Here is a 21,656-nt window from a genome sequence, read left to right as displayed (position 1 = left end):
TCAAGGTTTGGAACATCTTTCCTATCATTACTTTGAATTCTTTTTCAGGTATTTTGCCTATCCTCCCCCCCACACCCCCCTCTTTTTTTTCCCCTTTGATCTTTTGTGCTTCTAGTTTGTTTCTTCATTGGAGCAATATTTTTCTGTCTTTTTTCTTTTCTCATTATTGCATTTGATGTCTCCTTTTCTCGGGCTTTCAGGTTGAATTCCTTCTTCCTTTTGGTTTCTGCCGTTGGTGTGTAAGGTTTTGCCACTGGTTTGTTTAGGCTTCTTTTGGGGGTGACTTTTGTTTGAACTCTGATGAAAGGAGTAAGTTTTGTTTTTTTTTTTCCTCTCTAATGGGCAGGACTTCATGAGGTGGCAATCTTGTTTGCTGATGAACTGGGTTTGTGTTTTTATCTTGTTTGTTTTTTGGGTGAGGCATCCTACACTGGGTGCTGCTGGCAGTTGGGTGATGCCAGGTGTATACAGGTGGAGGCCTTTATGGGAGTTCTCACTAATAAATACTCCCTGGGATTAGGAGTTTTATGGAAGTCTAGAGTCTTGTCAGCGCTCCCACTTCAGAGGCTCTGGGCCTGATCTCTGGCCAGGGAAGTGAGATACCACAGGTGGTTTGTACCAGCATTAACGGGGATTAAAACAAACACACTAAAACAGGAAACAAAATGCAAATCCCAGACAAATGGCAAATACAAAATAAGGCAAAGTACTCACAAAAATAATGGGATATAGACACATGCATGTACACACAGAAAAAAAAAACAAAAAAAACCAAACCCAAACAGTGTAAAAAAAAAAAGAAGAGGAAGAAGAAGAAAGTATAAGAGATTGATCCAGTGAGCAAATGAAAGCAAAAATTATAGGAACTAGTTATTAAGAAAACTTACTAAAACCATAAACTTGAAAACGAAGCCAAAGCCATGTGACAACTGGGGAATAAATCAACTAAAGCAAAACAGATTAATAAACATAGTGAGAAAAGGAAGAAAAGAAAGAAAGACTAGAAAAGAAAATTTCAATAGAGGTAGATAAATAAGTTTATATATATTACAGAATAACTTACAACAGAAAAAGAAAAGGAAAAGCAAACCAAAGAATATGTGTGGAAAATACTAAATTTTTTTTAAAAACTTTGAAAATTAAAAACAGGAAAAAGTCCATAAAACAACAAAAACCAATGTAGATGAAGTATTTAAAGGGAATTAAAAGTGTGATTTAAAAAATTTCTCAAAAGCATAAATAGATTTAATAGTAGCATTAAAATCAACAACTAGAATAACAGAGAGGGGGAAAAAAGGTAAAAACCCAGTAGCAACTACTGAATAAGTTAAAATATAAGAATAATAAATGTTTTTCTTGGATCAGCTGTCAGCATCCTTTTCCTCAATGTGAGTCACAGTCCACCTCACCTCCCTAGGATGCCCTCCAGTTCTGGGCTGGTCTCTTACCTGTTGTGGCCGCAGCTCAGACTCTAATCTGGTCCTACTCTTGCATGTTCTTGCCCTGATGTCCACATCTGCCAGTGCTAGTGTTTTTTCCTTTTCAGGAACTCTAGTAATCGTTTGTATATTCCATAAATACAAAGTGTGCCTACTTGATCATGTGGATTCAATCTTCAGCTTGTACCACTGGTGGGGATGTTTTGGTTCTATTCCTTAGCCACCATCCTCTGGATTTCACTTGTGGTTTTATCTCCACCTGTGCATGTGAGTCGTCCACAGGAGTTTGCTCCTGAGGCTTCCTGGGAGGACTTGGGTGTGCCCTAGGGAGGACCGAATGTGGAGGTGGTGCAGTTGCTTGGATTGCAGGGGCCCTGGCAGTACCAGGTACTAAGGGGAGCCACCGGCTATGACAGCAGGAAATATGAGGCCCTTAGTGTTTTTTGTAGCCTCTGGTTGCTCTGTCCTTGTGGGGATTGAGCATGGGAGTGACACAGGAGCTTGAATAATGGGGACCCTGGCAATGCCAGATACATATCTGGTGGTATTGTCAGGAGGTATGTGACTATTAGGGATTTTTCTAGCTTCTGACAGCTCTGTCCAGTGAGGATTGAGCATGGAGGTGACACGGGTGCTTGAATTATGGGAACCCTGGCAGTGCCAAGCATGCAGGGAAAACAACTGACTCAGCTGCAGGAGCTATGGTCCTATTAGAGTCTTTTCCTAGCTTCTGGCATCTGGCCATCAGAGGCCCTCTTTGGCTGGTCCTTCTCTGTTGCTTGCCCCCTTCAGGTGCTTACAGGGCCCCCCACTTGGGGTCATTGTCTGTTGCTTATTTCATCAGGGACTTAAAGATCACCCTGGCTGGGGTTCTTCTGTGTTGCTTTGCACATCATGTCCTTATAGGTCCACCCTCCCTGGGTTGTTTCAGCTGTCTGGTGCTATGTTCAGAGAGAGAGGCTGCAGAGATCACTCTATTATCTGTGTGTGACTCAGCAATATCACCCTTCCTCCAGGTTAGCTGGCTTTCCTTCATAAGCATTTTCCACTGCAATGTTCTCCATCAGGTTCCCTCACACTGTCTCCCTTCAGTCAACAGCAGACCTTGCCCTGGGATTGTTTTCCAGTCTCTATGTTCCAGCTCCAAGCTACAGCACTTTCTAGGGGACTTGAATCCCTGTCTGGGGTATGTATGGCTGTGGCAAGGATTGTCTGTGTGATCCTCATTCCATTCAGACTCTCACAGATAAGCTGCTTCACTCTCCAATAGCCTCAGTTCTTCACCTCTGTCACAAACATTTGCCCTCCCATGCACAACTGTCCCTGCTTCAGTTCCCCAGCCCCAGGTGCAGATCCAGTTCCACTCACTCTCCTTTCTTTTGCCATCCTTCCTTTGTCCTGCTGATGTACTGTGGTTGTGCCGCCCATGGACCATAAACATTGGAAATGTCAACTACAGTGTTGAGTGCATGGGTTTAGCCAGGAGATGTACATGTGAGATTATCACTCTGTAAATGATGACATCAGATTGGAAAAGAATGTAGAATGAAAATAGAAGAGAGCTCAAGACTGAGTCCTGAAGCTTCCAACACTGAGGTGTCTGACGGAAGAAGGATAGATGGCAAAGTGGATAGAAAGAAAGGAGGACCCAGAGAATTTAGGGGGAAAAAATGTCAGAATGAATGTTTCATAGTTGTGGACAGAAGAAAATGATATAATAACAAGGAATAATAAATTGACTAACAGTAATTCCTGTGGAATCAGCCTGAAATGGTTCTATATCCAATTCCACCATTATCTAACTAATTATCTAAGAGCAATGACCTATTTGAAGTTTGTTCACTCCTCTGAATCTGTACAATGATTTAATATTTACAAATGATCTAATATTTAAAAAGGTTTTTTAGTTATTAAAATAAATTATTCATGTAAGCTTCTTGTCATGTCTACCATACAGTTTATTCAAGGAAAGTGTAATCAAATTACATTAGAATAGTTACACTAATGAATATTTCTAATTCAGTTAATAAGTCAGGTTAAAACACTTAAAATGTGGTGGATTTGGCTACATGGAAGCCAACAATAATTGTAACAGAGACAGATTCAGATGGAATAGACAGGGGAAAATCTACTTACAGCCTGCTAAATAAATTATTAATAAGAAATGCAATACAGCATGAGGACATAACTCATTCAAAGGGCTTGGTTGTGGCAGAGAATAAGAGGTTCAGGATGTATTGCTCAGTGGATTATGCATTGTTTTAATGGGAAAGATGAGAGTGTAATGAACGTTGAAGAGGATGAGCCAGAGAGGGAAGCAGGCAAAGACTGACCACAGGCTCCCTGTGAAAGAGGTGGGAGAGGAACCAGCAGTTTTGAGAAAGTCCTGGACTTGGTGACAACTGGATTATTTGCAACTTCCTGTCAGGAGAAGGAAGTAAATGGGTGTGTAAATACAATGCTGAAGAGAAGCAGGTGCTGATGGTTCCTGTTCTCATTTCAGGAAGGAGACAAAGTCATGTGAGACCGAATGGTGCATGGGGGACGGAGGAGATGGAACATTGGCCAGTGTAGAAAAGATTGAGCACAGAGATTTCAGATAGACACACAGGGGGAGATTGTTATAGAAATGGGCCAGGCTTGTTCAACAGTGTCCAGAGCCCAGGTAATTTCACTTTTCAGGCTGTAGGCAAGCACCTGATATGTGCCAGAAGTAGGCTAAGAGAAAATTGTGAAAGATACAGTGGGGGTCAGTGGTATGCCTTTCAACAGCTTTCATGCCAGTATGAAAAAAAAAAAAAGATGAATTAAAGTAAATCATGAACCAAAAAGTAAAAATATTTCTATTATATTGTTCCAATAAGTGTATTCTAAGAAGAAAAGAATCCAAGTGCTTAGAAAGTAGGAGGGACTGCGGGTGAAGTTTATGTAGGAAGACGTCTATGCAAAGAAAGCCTGGAAACCATTCGTCAGCAAAGACACATGCCTTTGCTGCAGCCAAGGCAGCAAAAAAATTGGCTTATTTTAGAAAAGATCAGATGGTAAAGAATCCGTCCGCAATGCAGGGAATTGGGTTCAATCCCTGGGTCAGGAAGATCTCTTGGAGAAGTGAGTGACAACCCACTGCAGTATTCTTGCCTAAAGAATTCCACAGACAGAGGTGTATGGTGGGCTATAGTCCATGGCATCAAAAAGAATCAGACATGCCTGAGAGACCACACTTTCCCTTTCAAAATTTCTGAGACACCTGACAGTAATATCTACCTGCATTGCAGGAGACCTGGATTGGATCCCTGGGTCGGGAAGATTCCCTGGAGAAATGAAATGCTAGGTACTGCAATATTCTTGCCTGAAGAATTCCATGGAATTTTGGCCAGCTGCAGTCCATGGGATAGCAAAAAGATAGACAACTGAGCTACTAACAATTCTAAGTAAAGGGAAAGGCTTTTAATTTTGATATTTGGCAAAACTAATACAATTATGTAAAGTTTAAAAATAAAAAAAAATAAAAAAAAAATAAAGAAGTCTAGCTCAAAAAAAAAAAAATGATCATGCCATTCTTACAGTCACTCTTTGTAAAGACAACAGTTAGAAAACAGCCTAATATCAAGATCTTCTTTTGTTAAAGCAGCGTTTTACATAGTAGGATAAAATAGGAATTTTATGTAAGTTGCCAGTGGCCATGTATGGATGTGAGAATTAGACTGTGAGGAAAGCTGAGTGCCAAAGAATTGATGCTTTTGAACTGTGGTGTTGGAGAAGACTCTTGAGAGTCCCTTGGACTGCAAGGAGATCCAACCAGTCCATTCTGAAGGAGATCAGCCCTGGGTGTTCTTTGGAAGGAATGATGCTAAAGCTGAAACTCCAGTACTTTGGCCACCTCATGCGAAGAGTTGCCTCATTGGAAAAGACTCTGATGCTGGGAGGGATTGGGGACAGGAGGAGAAGGGGATGACAGAGGATGAGATGGCTGGATGGCATCACTCACTCGATGGACATGATTTTGAGTGAACTCGGGAGTTGGTGATGGACAGGGAGGCCTGGTGTGCCACGATTCATGGGGTCGCAAAGAGTCGAACACGACTGAGCGACTGAACTGAACTGAACTGAAGCACAATATATGTAAACAAAGTCACATACTGTTAGAAGTATTGCTATGTGGAAGTTTGGAATACAACTTTAGGAAAGGAATCCCAATGGTTCTCATCAAGAGTAACCTCACAGCTAAGCTACAAAGCTCAACATTAAAACAAAAGCAGAAACAAATTTATTGATTTGGGGGGGAGGGATAATTACTTTTAAAACTAAATATGGGCTTCCCTGGTGGCTCAGAGGTTAAAGCATCTACCTGCAATGCAGGAGACCTGGGTTCGATGCCTGGGTCAGGAAGATCCCCTGGAGAAGGAAATGGCAACCCACTCCAGTATTCTTGCCTGGAGAATCCCATGGATGGAGGAGCCTGGTGGGCTACAGTCCACGGGGCCGCGAAGAGTTGGACACGACTGAGCGACTTCACTTCACTTTAGCTTATATATAATTTTATGATAATGTTTGAAAACTTAGATAGTCCTTCTTTTGGGTGAGATTCTAATTCTTAAATTCCAATTTTGAAGTTTACAAATTATTGAGCAATAGGAAGACTCCAAATAAGAATAATGTAATTTTTGATAATATGTAGCAATCCCTGGTGGCTCAGATGTAAAGAAACTGCCTGTGGTGTGGGAGACCTGGGTTTGATCCCTGGGTTAGGAAGATCCCCTAAAGAAAGGAATGAATTACTCCCTCCAGTATTCTTGCCTGGAGAATTCCAAGGCCAGAAGAGCCTGGCCAGCTATACTCCATGGGGTCACAAAGGGTCAGACACGACTGAGCAATTAATCCACACACAGCAATGTGACACACAGCAAAAATTTCATAGATTTTACACATTTTCAATGATAAGCTTATACATTTTTAAAATGAATCAGAATAATAAAACATATTAATAATTAAGCTCATTTATAGGTACAATAAGATTAGATGTTTGTATTGAAATATACATAATCAAGACACCTAAAATATGCCTATGTGACCTTGAACATGTTTACTCATTTTGTTTCATGTTTCAGTTTGATTTCTACACTTGTAGATAAAATTATGTAATTTTTAATGTACCTGTAACTCAAATACAAGAGAAATGTCTCTCTTGTGTGTTCTAGTTTCCCAGTTATATTTTTTATATCATTTTTTCATTTGTATTCAATTTTAAAATTGTGTCTTTTTTTTTTCTGAGAGAATATTTCTACATTTTGAGACCAAAAAAGTAGCATTATATTTTGTAAATGTCAGAGATAAAATTAGATCCAGTATTAACAAGTTGACTTTACAAATAAATTATCAGGCATATATGTTGCTGCTCAATACCTTAATATTTCTCAAAATCCCAGATAATGTATTGTTTTTCAAGGAAGAACATTAATGTGTGTCCTCTGTGTATGCAGTACCCAGCACCTCATTTTATGTGACACAAATAATATTTATTTTGCAATGGTTAAATATTCTCACTCAATTACTTACCTTTTTTGATAGAAAGAGAATGCAGTATTCCCGAAATGGATACATACTTAAATGCTTATCCCAGGAAAGAAACATTTAACGTTGGAGATGTGCTGAAATTCTCCTGCAGTCAAGGCCGTATTATGGTTGGAGCAGATTCAGTTCAGTGCTACCACTTTGGATGGTCCCCTAAACTTCCAACGTGTGAAGGTAAATATTTATCTGACAATTGTTGGAGCAAGAATTGGGATTTCAGATATCAACCTTTTTATTTCCCTCCCTTAATTTTCTGTCCACTTTCAGTGCATCTATATTCTAATGCATTAAGGCAGAGATATACCCACCAAGGTGGAGAAGGAAATGGCAACCCACTCCAGTATTCTTGCCTGGATAATCCTGGGGACAGAGAAGCCTGGTGGGCTGCTGTCTATGGGGTCGCACAGAGTCAGACACGACTGAAGCGACTTTGCAGCAGCATACCCACCAAGGACATGTGCTGGGTAGTAGATACCTCAGTTTTCCTTCTTTAAGAAATTAACCTCCAGGTGCTTCTTGAAATATGTGGTGGAGAATCCACAGAAATGCATGAGGAACCTGACACTGGCAGGATTTCTTGTTAGTTTTCCTTTTTCCTGCAATTCTACCATTAATATTGGAGAGTTTTATATACTGTGGGCTTTACATCTAGTGTCCTCAAGTATGTCTAAAAAGTGTTCAAGTAACTTAAAGTCAATTCAGTCACATGTATCAAATCATGTGAATCAAAGTTAAACTGTTCAAATGCTTCTCTCAAATGATATTTTTTCAAAACTTTTCAAAAAGTTTTCACACAGTGTTTCTGTGGAATAAAAGTATTGCTATAATTTATACACCCAGAATGAGTAACTGGTTTGCATATTTATTTAGCATGTCTGGATAATGAACATGCTTCTGAGCATACATAGACTTCAATATGCTAGTTCAAGATGAGTAACAGAATCAGTAAACACTATTCTTTTTTTCGTTGTTTAAGAATGCTAAAATTAATTATATAGCAAATAAAATTTCATTTAGAGAAATAAATTTCTGCATTAGTTGGATTTTTCAGTTATAAGACACAATGTAACCATAATTTATGCAATATTTCTACAGTAAGGAAAGTAAAATCATGTGCTCCACCTCCTTAACTTCTTAATGGGAAAGACAAAGAAGAATATGCACACAATGAGGTCGTGGAATATGCTTGCAACCCCAGATTTCTGATGAAGGGTTCTCATAAAATTCAGTGTGTTGATGGAGAATGGACAGCTTTACCTGTGTGTATTGGTAATGTATTAAAAGTAGTAATATTTCAAGGTAAATCATTACTCTTATTTGTATCTATATACACATTTAAATATTTTAAAGATGAACAGTTTTTTGTGGATTTTCAGAGGAGGAGCGTACCTGTGGAAATATACCTGACATTGATCACAGCGACATCAAGCCTTCTGTCCCTCCCTATCACCATGGAAACTCGGTTGAGTTCAGTTGCAGAGAAGCATTTACAATGGTTGGACCCAGATTTATCACGTGTATTAGTGGAGCGTGGACCCAGCCTCCTCAGTGCATTGGTCAGAATACACATCTCAAATTGACCTTTAGTATTTGCAGCCATTCTGTTGAAATTTAGAGTTATCCTTGAGAATGTCAGATCTTAAAATATAATGATCCCAAACATTTGATTTTTATAATCCAATATGTGTCTAAAGAGGAAAAATATAAACTAGCAATAGAATTTTATCCATCTTTCTGTCCTGATATGGACATTGTTTATCTTGACAAGTGTGAAACTAAACCTTACTGATAGATACTCATGTGATTAAAATGGGAGTACTAGTTACCAGGAAAATACAACTATCATTGCAGAAATGCCATTTTTGCTTTTATATGGTACTCTTTCTTTTAGAACATTGGAAACCAGGAATTATAGTTGAGGAAAATACCCATTTGATACATTTCTGTAGGAATCTTGCCTCTCTCAAGCTTCTAACTGATAATTTCTCTATCTGTTTCAAATTCTGCAAAGAGAATTTACTGTGTTGGGGAGGGTGGGCTTCAACCCTCCCTGTTAGTAGGTAACTCTGTCATGGGAGGCACTTGGAGTGGGCCCAAGAACTTGCCCTGATACATTTGCTGTAAGAGACTCATCCTGACTTTTGGATGACCAAGTCTTTGATGACTGACCAGAAGAATCAATGTTAGCTGCATTCTTTCATTTTTTCTCTTGGAATAGACATTTTCCTGGAGTTTTCCTGGGCTCTGCATTCAAAGACAGCCCTGGATGTCCAGGATAATTAACTCATTATATTTCTAGTCATTAATTATTCCAAGAAGAAGGTAGGGCTTTGGTTTAGGCCCTGAGTGAGGGCAGGGACTGATAGCTGTTTTCCTTGCCGAGAGTATGTTGAAAGACCCACACTCAAAAGACCAGTTGACAGATAGGAGGCATTCAGTAGGAGTTTATTTAGTTAAATAGTAATTTTTTGCTTATTAATCCCTGCATTTTCATGAACACATTACTGTCCTAGGTATTGCCAGTTCTTCAAGACCAAACCCCACCTTTGTCCTCTTCTATCTCCTCAAATGACCTCACCTCATTTAACTTTTCATTCTACCTAATGCCAAAATGTTTGCTTCAATTATTACTCTTCTGACCTCAGAGTTTTCCTTGCAAAGGTGAATCCTCTACCTGTATTCAGTTTAATGTAGTCCCCCTTTGCTATAATAGACCTTATTCCAGTTTTCTTCTCCCAAGGTTTATTTTGTAACTCTGTCTAATCTAGCTTGTCATTCTTCCTACTGTGCTTATTTTCTCCTAATAAAATAAGTCTGCTTTCCTTCCAGAAATCAGTCCATCATAGAATGAGGCCTGTAGCCACTATTTCTCCTTTTGAGTATACATCTTCCTTTGGCCACCATTCCTTGAAGAATACTACTGGTTTTATGTCCCTCAACACCCTGAACAAAACTTAAAAACAGGGCTAATTCTCAAGGCTTTAGTGTGTTTTCAATTCAGCTTGTTATTTTATTTTTCAGAGTTTCATTTTGAAACCATCACTTTTCTTTGACTACCTGCTTGACTTTTCCTTATTTTATTCATTTCACTTAACCTTTATCATTAACAAATCATTAACATATACTGCCAAAGGCCTATACAGATATTTTGTCAAATTCAAAAAGAACTTCCACCTGCATTGAATTTACAAAATAGGTATATATATATATATAGCTTTTTTTAGTCCATATTTAACTTATCCTGGAGCTAGCAAAAAATTATCATGGCTTTATATTGCATTATAATGATCTGATACATAACATAGTGGCTCAAAGACTCGAAGTGTATATACAAAGGTTGTAACTTTAAGTACCCATCTTCTTATTTCAAGTGTTTATTTTCAGTGTCAGGTAAAAGATTTGCTTAAAAGTTAAGATTCTATACAAAACACCTTGGATGTAGTTTTCTTATTATGTTTCATTACATTTCTTGAAAAAACACATGCAAAGTAGCAACTTGGTATGCTTTGCCCACAGAAAATTGTTTTTATTTTATTGTTTTAAGAGTGTGAATTGAAAATAATGCAGAGATGCTTAAGGTCCACAAGCAAATTATATGAACATTTACACAGATTTCAAGTTTGGGACCAAATTTATTCATGTGATAGCTATTCGCTATGTAGATCATCAAAAAGTATTCCAGTCAAAAAGGCAGAAATCTTTAGGATGGGTATTTTCTCTGAAATTTCAAAAACTGGACTCAAGACTCAGGCTCATGTATAATTTTTCATCTCATGAACTTTGATCAGCAAGAACTTGGCTGGTGGAATTTGTAGGCATAAATTGTAACATCATTATTTTATTGATTCCATAGCTATTTTTTGTTATTAGCTATTTGGTTCTTTAGAATTAGTCTTTTCAAGAGAATGTTTTCATTTTATAGCAACAGATGAACTTAGGAAGTGTAAAGGGTCAACATTATTTCCACCTGAGGGAAAACCAGCACATACGATTGAATATGACCATAACACCAACAAAAGTTACCAATGTCGAGGAAAATCAGAACACAAACACTCAATCTGTATAAATGGAGAATGGGATCCTAAAGTAGACTGCAAAGAAGGTAATCTCTTGTCCATAATGTTTTAAAAAATGTATTATATATCTCTCTGACTTGTAAAAGTAGTATCTTTGTGTCCTTCAAGGAAATTTATCTATCATTCCAAATATTTTCCATCTGCAAGGTAATTTAGAAGCTAATCAAAATACTGTGTCTAAATATTAATTGTATAATGTGCCTTAGTCAGCTATGTGACAAACCACTCAGAGACTTTGTGACTTTAAATTAACATCTGGGTAGTAGGTGTGCTCATTTCTGCTGGAAAACCATTGTTTCTGATTTTGTGTATTACACATAAATGTACTTATGCTTATGCTGAACTATTATGTATTTATCAATGTATCTATATGTATCAATCTATGTATCTATTTATATATATTTATGTATCTATCTAGTCATCTATTTCTCTATTTGTTTAACTATCTTGAAAAGTCTTGAGTCATGTTTACATGATGAATTCCAATTGAATAGGTTCATTTCAATTTTCCACTTTTAATATCTGTGCTTTTCTTCTCCGAATCTATGACATCTTGACTCCCTATCCTCAATATGTTTACCAGTTTCTACAAGCCTAGAATATCTAGAAAGAAGCTTCAAATCAATAGAAAACCAGATCTACTGTCTAATATTCCACCTCATAATTCATCCTTTTATAAAGATCCTAATATAAAAATCATACAACAATAAAGCTGTATTAATGGAGAATAAATTATTTAGAAAAACATAACTATTTGGGAATTAAACAACAAGCTTCTAAATAACTGCCATGCCGATACATAATGTACATTGTATATTATGGGCTTCCCTGGTAGTTGAGCTGGTAAAGAATCCACCTGCCATGCAGGAGACCCCAGTTCAATTTCTAGATCAGAAATATCCCCTAGAGAAGAGTTAGGCTGCCCACTCCAGGATTCTTGAGTTTCCCTGGTAGATCAGTCTACAATCTGCTTGCAGTGAGGGGGACCTGGGTTAAATCCCTGTGTTGTGAAGATCCCATGGAGGCAACCCACTCCAGTATTCTTGCCTGGAGAAGCCCCAAGGACAGAGAAGCCTGGCAGGTTGCAGATCATGGGATCACAAAGAGTGAGACATGACCAAGTGGCTAAGCACAGCATTGTATATTAATCATTATATATTTATGATTGCTTGGTCCTTGTGAATTAACATTTTATAATTATAAAATATTTCTTAATTTTTGTCATGCACCTTGTCTGGAAATGTATATTAGCTTATTAAATATAGTTACACTAAAACAATTTATTATTTCATATGATGTAGGAATTCCCAACAAATTTCAGGGAATTCATGTTTATAAATTATTATAAATTAATAGCAAATATAAAATTAAAAGAGCTTGCTACACAACTGCGTCTTTAAGGAAACAAGTAACATTTACAGGTAGTGAAGTACATATGTTCTACAGTTTCTTCTAGAAACTTTATAATTTTATGTGAGTATATTTAAGTATGTTATCTATCTCATGTTAACATTTGAGGATTGCATAAAGTAGGAGTTGATTTTTTATGGATGGATTGTCAATTATTTTAAGAATATGTGTGGAAAAGCCATTGAAGTGAAAAATCAGTTAACTATGAAAGTGTTGATTTCCCAACTTTCTGGTCATTCAACTATCTTCACTGTTGCCAAATTACCTTTGTAACTAGCTTTCTAGCAGCATAAAAGTCTGATAATAGTCTCCAAGTATGTTCCTCTCACTCAAAATTACTTTAGTTATTTTGGTTTTGAACATAGAAATTTCAGGGGAGACTTACAAATTTTGATAAAATGTTGGGTTGTATATCGAATGGGATGACTTTGTAATGAGAAACAAATTGTGGACAATTGGCATCTTTACCATATTGAATTTTGAATTCATAAACATGGTATGTCTCTATTTATTTCTGCTTCAATATTTCCAGACATACCAATAGGCTCCCCTGCGGGCTCAGACAGTAAAGAATCTGCCTGCAATTCAGGACACCCGGGTTCAATACCTGAGTAGGGAAGATCCCCTGGAGAAGGGAATGGCTACCCACTCCAGTATTCTTGCCTGCAGAATCCCATGGACAGAGAAGGCTGGCAGGCTGCAGTCCATAGGGTTGCAGAGAGTTGGACACAACTGAGCACACGCGAGATCTGATATCCAGTTTGCTTCTTCGAAAAATTCCCTTGAAGAAGAATTCAGTTTCTTTAATAGGGAGTATGCTAATCACATTTTCTACATTGTCTTATCACTGTGTGACTGTTGCATTTTTCAAGAAATATCTCTATTTTACCTAACTTATGAAATTGATTGATGTAAAATCATTTCTAATAGTCACATAATATTCTATTTTTCTTTTAATCCTATAGTATATTGGGTAATCTCACCTCTTTCATTTTTGGTATTGAGAGTTGTTTCCCTCCTTTATTTTGTGAATAGAGTTTTGTTTTTCAAAATTATTATTTTCAAACTAACATTTTTAACACAGTTTCTTCCATTTCCTCTGTCTAATTTTTAAGCTCCCGGCGCATCCGCTGCAGCCGCGCGGCGACCTCCTCCGGGTGCAGCGCCGCGGGTAAGGGGCCCCGGGCGTCCGCGCGCCTCGGAGAAGGGGCTCGGCCCGCGCAGCCCCGACCCCGGCGCCGCCGCGCCCCCTTCGCCGCCGCGCCCCCTTCGCCGCCGCGCCATCTTCCCGGGCGCCCCTTAAGTCCATTTTTTTGTAAAGCAAGTTTTAATCTATACATATCTTTGATTTTTGCTGTATACCATAGATTCCAAAGTATACAATTTTCATTTTACTTAATTTAACATATTTTCTGTCAGTAAATCACAAAGTTTTTTTTTAATTTCCAAGTTTTGTGATATGAGTGAATAAGTTGTTTAGCTAGATTTCTTTTAATTTACAATTGCTTTTAATTAATAGAGAATAATTTGAGGACACATTACATGAAATTGATTAGGAATTCTTCTATCACATGAAAATAATCAGGTGTTTTAAATTAATTAGCTATATTTCAATAAATTAATGTGGACTTCCAGAGAAGGCATATTATGAAAACTATGAAGACCTATTTTATAAATATTAAAAAGGTAATTCACAAGGACTAAGCCTTTATAAATACATAATGTATCTAAGAATATATCAGAATACATGAAGCAACGATGGGCAGAACTGACAGAAGAAATAGACAAATCCACATCCCTTGTTAGCAATTCTGAGAGCCTTCCTACTCTGATGGATAGAACAACTAGAAAAAGCTATTTTAAGACATAGGTACATTTTAGAACACTATGAACAATGTTAAACTGATCTAGAAACTAGAATACACATATAGTTTATATGAAACGGAAACATCACAAAGATAGACAATATGTTGTGAAACAAAGAAAGAATAAAATTCAAAATATTAAAAATTAACAGAGTGTGTTCTATGACAAGGGAATTAGATTAGAAACCAATAAGAATAAATTATCTATGTAATCACTGATGATAATCATCAAATTGTGTACAGTAAATATATGCAGCTCTCTAGATAACAATCATACCACAGTATTACTGTAAATGGAGAATGAATTATTTAGAAAATCATAAATATGTGAGAATTGAACAACACATTTCTAAGCAACTGTTACATCAAAGAAGCCACTAGGAATATTAGAAAATATTTCACATACAGTTAATTGAAAATAAAATTGATACATATTTATAAATTTTTGAGGCACAGGTAAAGCAATGCTTAGAAGTGAAAAAAGGTAGTTTTACAGGTTTAGATTTAAAAAGCATGATGGTTTGAATCAATGTTATCATTTTTTATCTTAAAAAATGAGAGAGTAAAGTTAAAATGAAGCAATCAGAAAAAAGGAAAATTAAGTCCACAGAGAGAAAAAATTGAGAAAGATTAAAAGAAAAGAGAAAACAAAATTAAGAAAGTTAAAAATCATGAAGGTAGTTATGTTGGTGGCTTTGCAGTGGTTGAATATAGCACTGCAGAGCATGCTGAAGAGGTTCAACAAGCAGCTGATGGTATGACCATCAAGGGAAGCAAAGTTCAAGTTTCCTTCTGTGCCCCGGGAGCACCAGGGCGAAGTACCTTAGCAGCACTGATAGCAGCTCAACGTGTGAGGCACAGTAATCAAAAGGGCTTACTTCCAGAGCCAAATCCAGTGCAAATCATGAAAAGTTTAAACAACCCTGCCATGTTGCAAATTCTTCTACAACCCCAGCTCTGCGGGCGGACTGTTAAACCAGCAGTTCTTGGAACACCTCACAGCTTGCCGCATCTGATGAATCCATCCATCTCCCCTGCATTTTTACACTTGAATAAAGCACATCAGAATCTTTCTCACGTACCACTGGCTCAGCAACAGCTAATGAAGTTTGAGAATATACATACCAATAATAAACCGGGCTTACTTGGAGAACCCCCAGCTATGGTACTTCAGACTGCTGTAGGGATAGGGTCACCGCTTCCATTGAAAACAGAGCTGGGCCATCTTGAAGAAGTACATAAAACAGCACCTAATTTGATTCCAACTCAAACAACTATAACAACTGGCATGGGCATGTTACCATTCCTTCCAAATCAGCACATTGCTGGACAAGCTGGACCAGGGCATGGGAGCACTCAGGAGAAACAGCCAGCATTGGTGGGAATGGCAGAAGGAAATTTCTCAGGGTCACAGACTTATCTGCAGAGCTTTCCAAACCTTACTGCTGGTGGCATGCTCACAGGACATCAAAAGCAACAACAAAGTCAGCCAGGGGCTGCCTCTAAGAATCAGACTTCACTCTTGGGAGAGCCACCAAAAGAAATTCGGCTCAGTAAAAATCCATACTTGAACTTGGCAAGTGTGTTGCCCAGTGTGTGCTTATCATCCCCTGCAAGTAAAACCACTGTACAGAAGACTGGAATTGCAAGCAGCATTCTGGATACAATCTCTCAGGGAAATGAATCACAACACACATTGGAGAAGTGCATTGCTTATTCTCAGCCTTTTGGTGATTATGCACAGGTCTCATCTTTAAGAAATGAAAAGCAAGGCTCATCATATCTCGTCTCTGCCCCAGAAGGTGGTTCAGTGGAATTTGTTGACCAGCATTCTCAGGGCACAGGAGCATATTACATGGAAACCTACTTAAAAAAGAAGAGAGTGTACTGAGTTAAGTTCTCTCCTTATAAACTCATAAGGTTCTTTGCAGTATCTCTGCTGTTCATCGCTGCCTTAACTACATGCAGACTAGCCATATCCTTTAAATTACGGGTTTATAACTTCCCAGAATGAACTGTGTTGTGCAGCAGGCAGAATTGCCAAGTAAAAAAAGTAAGTAGCAATAAGAGACATCAGTTGAGGACATATTCCACTAGAATTAGACACATCTTAATCAATGTGCTATTAACTTAGTCCATTGGGGAAATTAACATATATTCCAATATTCCTTGTTTAGGACTGGGAATAATTTTGACACCATATATAGAAGTGTGAAGCAATAAAATGGGAAACATTCTTGGTTTCCCAAGCCTTAGAATACATTTCTGATAAGCCAGTGTGCATTTCAATTTACTTTATCTGGAAGTAATCTCATTCATAAATTTTTAGAACTTTTACTAGAATTAGAGTGCAAGTACAAAATGCAGTGACTGGTAATGTTATACTCTACATGAAAACTTCATAATCAACCCCCGATACCAGTCATGCGCTGTAAAACTCAAACACAGAGGTGACATCCAAGGTATACACCACTACTGAGGCTTTACGCTTAATATATTATTTACCACTAATACCTCTTGTGGGGGGAAAAAGGTATTTTTTTAAGTAGCTTTGGTGATCTAGTAATAATTTCAGGGGTTGGCAAACTACTTCCTGTGGTCAAATTCAGTCCTCCACCTGTTTTTGTACTGCCTGCAAGCTAAGAATGATTACATTTTTAAATGTTTGGAGGAAAAAAAAGTATGACTTGAAATTCATATTTCAGTGTCCATACATAAAATTTTATTCAAACACAACCATGCTTATTCACTTACATATCATCTATGGCTAATTTCTGTGCTACAGTGGCAGAGCTGAGTAGCTGCAAAGCGTAAAATATTTACTATCTGGCCCTTTATAAAGTTCACAGATTCCTGATCTAATACCATTCATTCCCTAATCCTTTTATTTTACACCTACAAAAAGACTTAAATTTTGCAACAGATTTGTAAGTAAGTGGCAAGAAACATAGGTTTCTAAGTCTTGTTTCGTAGAATAGTGATGATTAATTTACACGTTTTGGTCATCAAATGCCCTATTTCCACAGTAAAGCAGTCAATTCTGCCATTTCTAAAGGGGTCTTATGAGGTAACAGTATTTATAACCATTCTTCAAAATGCATGAGAAACCCTTTTGCTATCCAGAATGTCTAAGTTTGTTCTTTGTTATGAGACACTAATTGATGATGTAGAATTTAGGGGGTCTCAGTGATCCTAGTCTTTTTGAAATCAGATCTTTAAGTATCTTGTATTTGAGGGACTTTATAATAGAGGGTATCACTCCTGTTTTAGAAGTTTAAAACTGGTATATATGATTTGTAATGTATTGCTTATATTAACTTCTACTGGCAAATGACAGCTAGAAAGTTAAACTAAGATAATTTCCAGTAAGTATACTACCTATAAATAACCAAATCAGGATGGGCATCACTCAATTCTGACTCAGCAGATGAAAAATGGGTTCCCCATGCTCTGCACTTCTTGTTTTCCTGTTGCATTAAGCCTCTTCAGTGCTTTGTCATAACTCTATGACAGTAGAAGACAAAGATGGAAATTTTAGAAATATAAGCAGAAAGAGGTTGAAAGAACTAAAAGGTACTTTGAGTTAACAGGTGTGGGTCTGCTATCCATACTGGCTTATGCCCCATTGGGACATAAGAGATATGACACATGACTCAAGTGGTGTTAGTATAAGGACCATTACCCATGCTCTCCCCACCAGTCCATACTGTTATTTTTCTATGTAAACAAATTGTTTGTAATGCTTTGAAAATGAACTCTTACTATTAAAAGGCATATGCATGTGAAAAAAAATGGACTTAAGTAATGGATAGTACAATCTAGAATCTAGAAAAGAACATATATCCAAAGAACATAGAAGGAAAGAAAAACTAAAATTAAAATGTCAATTTTTATAATAAACTAAAAAGTATAAATAGCTGATTTGGAAAATATTCAGTTTATGGAGAAATGTAGTGTATAGACTAACTTTTGCAAGACTTTAAACAAAATTATTCGGACAAAAATGTTTAAACATCAGACATAAAATAAATTATTGAAAATACATTGATAAAAATGTCAAAAGAGTTAAAACAGAAATAAGATAAATATTTCTGACGAAACATAAAATATTCCAAGTCTTCCCTTGGTGGCTCTGATGGTAAAGAATCCACCCAAGTTGCAGGAGACCTCGGTTTGACTCCTGTGTTGGGAAGATCCACTGGAGGAGGGCAAGGCAACCCACTCCAGTATTCTTGCCTGGAGAATCCAGAATCCCCATGGACAGAGGAGCCTGGCAGATTATAGTCTATGGGATCACAAAGAGTTTGGCATTACTGAATGACTAAGCACAACACAGAACACAAAATACTCCTATTGACTTAGATCAGAATAGAAAATCTGATGATATTACTAATGATGAATAAAGTGTATTCAGTCAAATATGTCCCTGAATTTAATACAAAATGTTGGCTCCTTGAAAGGATTTATGAGTTTCCAGCCTATACTTGCATAGTGTTTCTAAAGAAATAGAAATGAAGTGTGACAGGAGAAAGCAAAACCAAGGAGTCATAGAGGGCTCCAAATTCTTCCAGGTGTATTCACGCAGTCTTCCCTCAGTTGAGCAGAACAGGCTTTGTCTTCAGATTATGAATTGGATATTTGAGGTATCTCTATTTGATGGACTCAGACACAGTTTATAGAGGGATCTTTTATACCCTCTGGTCACGTAGAAGAAGCCAGGCTTGCTAATCCGTTAAAGAAGGTACATTCATCAGTGTATATATGGTTTAACAGTGCAGGCAAGCTAGTGAATTGTACCTCCATGAGAGTACTGAACTGTAAACAATACACTCTGAATCCCAGTGAACCTATCTAACTCTTACCTTGTTCAAGAATCAGCATCAAATTAATAGGTTATTAACTAAATGTAGTTTCTCATCTGGCTAATCAACTCCCATGGTAGAAAAATTGGTGAGGGCTTTAATCAAAGTCCAATATATCTGATCATGAAAATCTAAAAAGAAAAAAAAAAAAGACCCTGATAACAGTTTTCCCTCAGTATCTATAACTGAGTGAGCAATTCAATTAGGGCATCCTAAAGGTTAGGAAAAAAAAAAATCTGTTTTACATAAATCATGCAAGATTGAGCACAGGAAGAATAAAAGGAAGAAACTAAGACCATGAGACAATGAACCAACTGTGATATATTGAAGTGCTAAACAAGCTTAAGAGTATAATTACAGAGTTTCATATTATTTGATCATTTATGATATAACATTAGAGCTTTCTGTTTATTGAAAAATTTTCCTTTAATATTTGAACTTATGCTTTTTAATCAAGAAATCTAATTTTAATGTTTTCAGAAGCACAAATACAACCATGCCCACCTCCACCTCAGATTCCCAATGCTCGCGATATGACAACTACAGTGAAATATCAGGATGGAGAAAAAATATCAATTCTATGTAAAGAAAATTATTTAATTCAAGATGCAGAAGAAATTGTGTGCAAGGATGGGAGCTGGCAGTTAATCCCACGTTGTATTGGTAAGTAGTGCATGCACAAATTTGTTTAAAATATTCTTTAAAAAAAATTGATACTCCTCTAAGCTTTATATCCTTCCGTGGTGGCTCAGTGGTAAAGAAACCTCTTGCAATGCACGAGGTGTAGAAGATACTGGTTCGATCCCTGGATGGGGAAGATCCCATGGGGAGGAGGGTGGCAACCCACTCCAGCGTTGTTGCCTGGGAAATTCCATGGACAGAGGAACCTGGTGGGCTATAGTCCACTGGGTCACAAAGAGTTGGACATGACTAAGTGACTGAGCATGCACGCAATCTTTGTATGGATCAGCAAGATGAAGTCCTCTCTGTCTCTTCCAATTTATCTTGAAACAGTAAATCACAGTTTCAGTTATGAACTGATGAACACTCTTTCACTTCTGCTGTGAAACACAGACAAACCCCTTGGGCTACTGTGCAAATAACAGGTAAAATTTATGTTTATGCAAATTTTATTCCTAATGATCAAAAGGACAAGAACGAAGGGACAACTGGGCTGCCCAGCATGGGAGTCATGGTCCTGAAAAATAAGCCCCCCAAAATTCTGACTTAGAAGTCCAGAGTAACTTGTGCATAAGAAAGCCAGAGGGCTTTAGGAAACAGAGTTTCTTCTGTTCTTTAAAGGCATACAAAATCTCACATACTCTGTGTCCCAGTGAAGAGGCATCAATGGGAAAGAGGCTTGGGTTAGACTAATTTGTTTATCTTTGTGAAACTTCTAGAGAGATAGGAGACAATTGGGATCATAGATACTGGTGCCAGCCATCATGAGAGACAAGTACCATTTTAGACTTCTCCATAACACACACATACATAGCTTACTAGCACCAGAGACTTAACAGCTCACCAGCATGACAGCACCAACCCCAGATTCCACTGGGCTCCACAGCTGCTACACCTGCATCTCACCCTGCTCTTGGGCATGATACCACCAGCTCAAGTATGCTTAGGCCCCAAAGCCAGCTGCATCAACACTTCATCCTGCCTATGAGTGGGATGGCAGCCACTACATGAGGCACAGTCTGTCAGCCACCTGGGGAGGAGGTGGGATCCTTGCCTACCAGTGCACCCAGAGTAGTTGGCATTGACACAACAGAAGGGCACCCCTATAGCATCTAGATCTGCTGCACAGATCCGACAGAGGGGACCATTCTGTTGGGCCCCATAGACTTCTGCATAAGACCACTTCTCTAAGAGCAGGAATACACCTAACTCTTAGAAATAAACACAGAGTTATGTAAAATCAGGAGACAGAGAAATGCATTCCCAATGAAGGAATAAGACAAAATCTCAGAAAAGTCACTAAACAAAGTTAAGCAATCTACCCAATAAAGCATTCAAGGTAATGACCATAAAGCTGTTCAGTGGACTCTAAAGAAGAATGAATGAAAACAGAATTTCAAGAATAGGGAAATATAAAGGAGTAAACAGTGCTGAAGGATACAACAGCTGAAATGAAAAACACAGTAGAGAATATCAATAGTAGATTAGAGGATTCAGAAGAATGGATCAAGAGATCTGGAAGACAGGGTAGTGGAAACTTCCCAAACAGCGTAGGAAAAATAAAAAAGAATTTATAAATGAGAATAGGTTAACAGACATCTGGGACAACATCAGTACTATTCTCATTATGGGGATCTAAAATAGAGAGAGACAGAAACTTACTTGAAGAAATAATAGCTAAACTTTTCTAACCTGGGGAAGGAAAGAGACATTCAGGTCTAGAAGTCAGACAGTCCCAAAGAGAGATGAACC

At 37.6% G+C, this 21,656-nt stretch overlaps 2 protein-coding genes across 2 annotated transcripts in view; both read left to right on the top strand.

Annotated features, from left to right (window-relative positions):
* The first annotated feature begins 1,947 nt into the window (after window positions 1-1,947).
* The window catches only part of LOC129654238 (complement factor H-like), a 65,914-nt gene continuing 46,205 nt past the window's right edge, over window positions 1,948-21,656 (top strand). Inside the window, 6 exon segments of the mRNA XM_055583755.1 lie at window positions 1,948-1,996; window positions 7,008-7,184; window positions 8,106-8,279; window positions 8,387-8,566; window positions 10,933-11,112; window positions 19,704-19,886. Of these exon segments, the coding sequence (XP_055439730.1) occupies window positions 1,948-1,996; window positions 7,008-7,184; window positions 8,106-8,279; window positions 8,387-8,566; window positions 10,933-11,112; window positions 19,704-19,886 (943 nt within the window).
* LOC129653493 (ribonucleoprotein PTB-binding 2-like) lies at window positions 14,255-16,620 on the top strand. Its single transcript, XM_055583235.1, has 2 exons — window positions 14,255-14,297; window positions 15,039-16,620. Exons 1-2 carry the CDS (start codon window positions 14,255-14,257, stop codon window positions 16,250-16,252), a joined length of 1,257 nt encoding a protein of 418 aa, XP_055439210.1. The 3' UTR covers window positions 16,253-16,620.

Source organism: Bubalus kerabau, chromosome 5, assembly GCF_029407905.1.
Source record: "Bubalus kerabau isolate K-KA32 ecotype Philippines breed swamp buffalo chromosome 5, PCC_UOA_SB_1v2, whole genome shotgun sequence".
Classification (NCBI taxonomy): Eukaryota; Metazoa; Chordata; class Mammalia; order Artiodactyla; family Bovidae; genus Bubalus; species Bubalus kerabau.
This window is presented reverse-complemented; position numbering and strand designations above follow the sequence as displayed.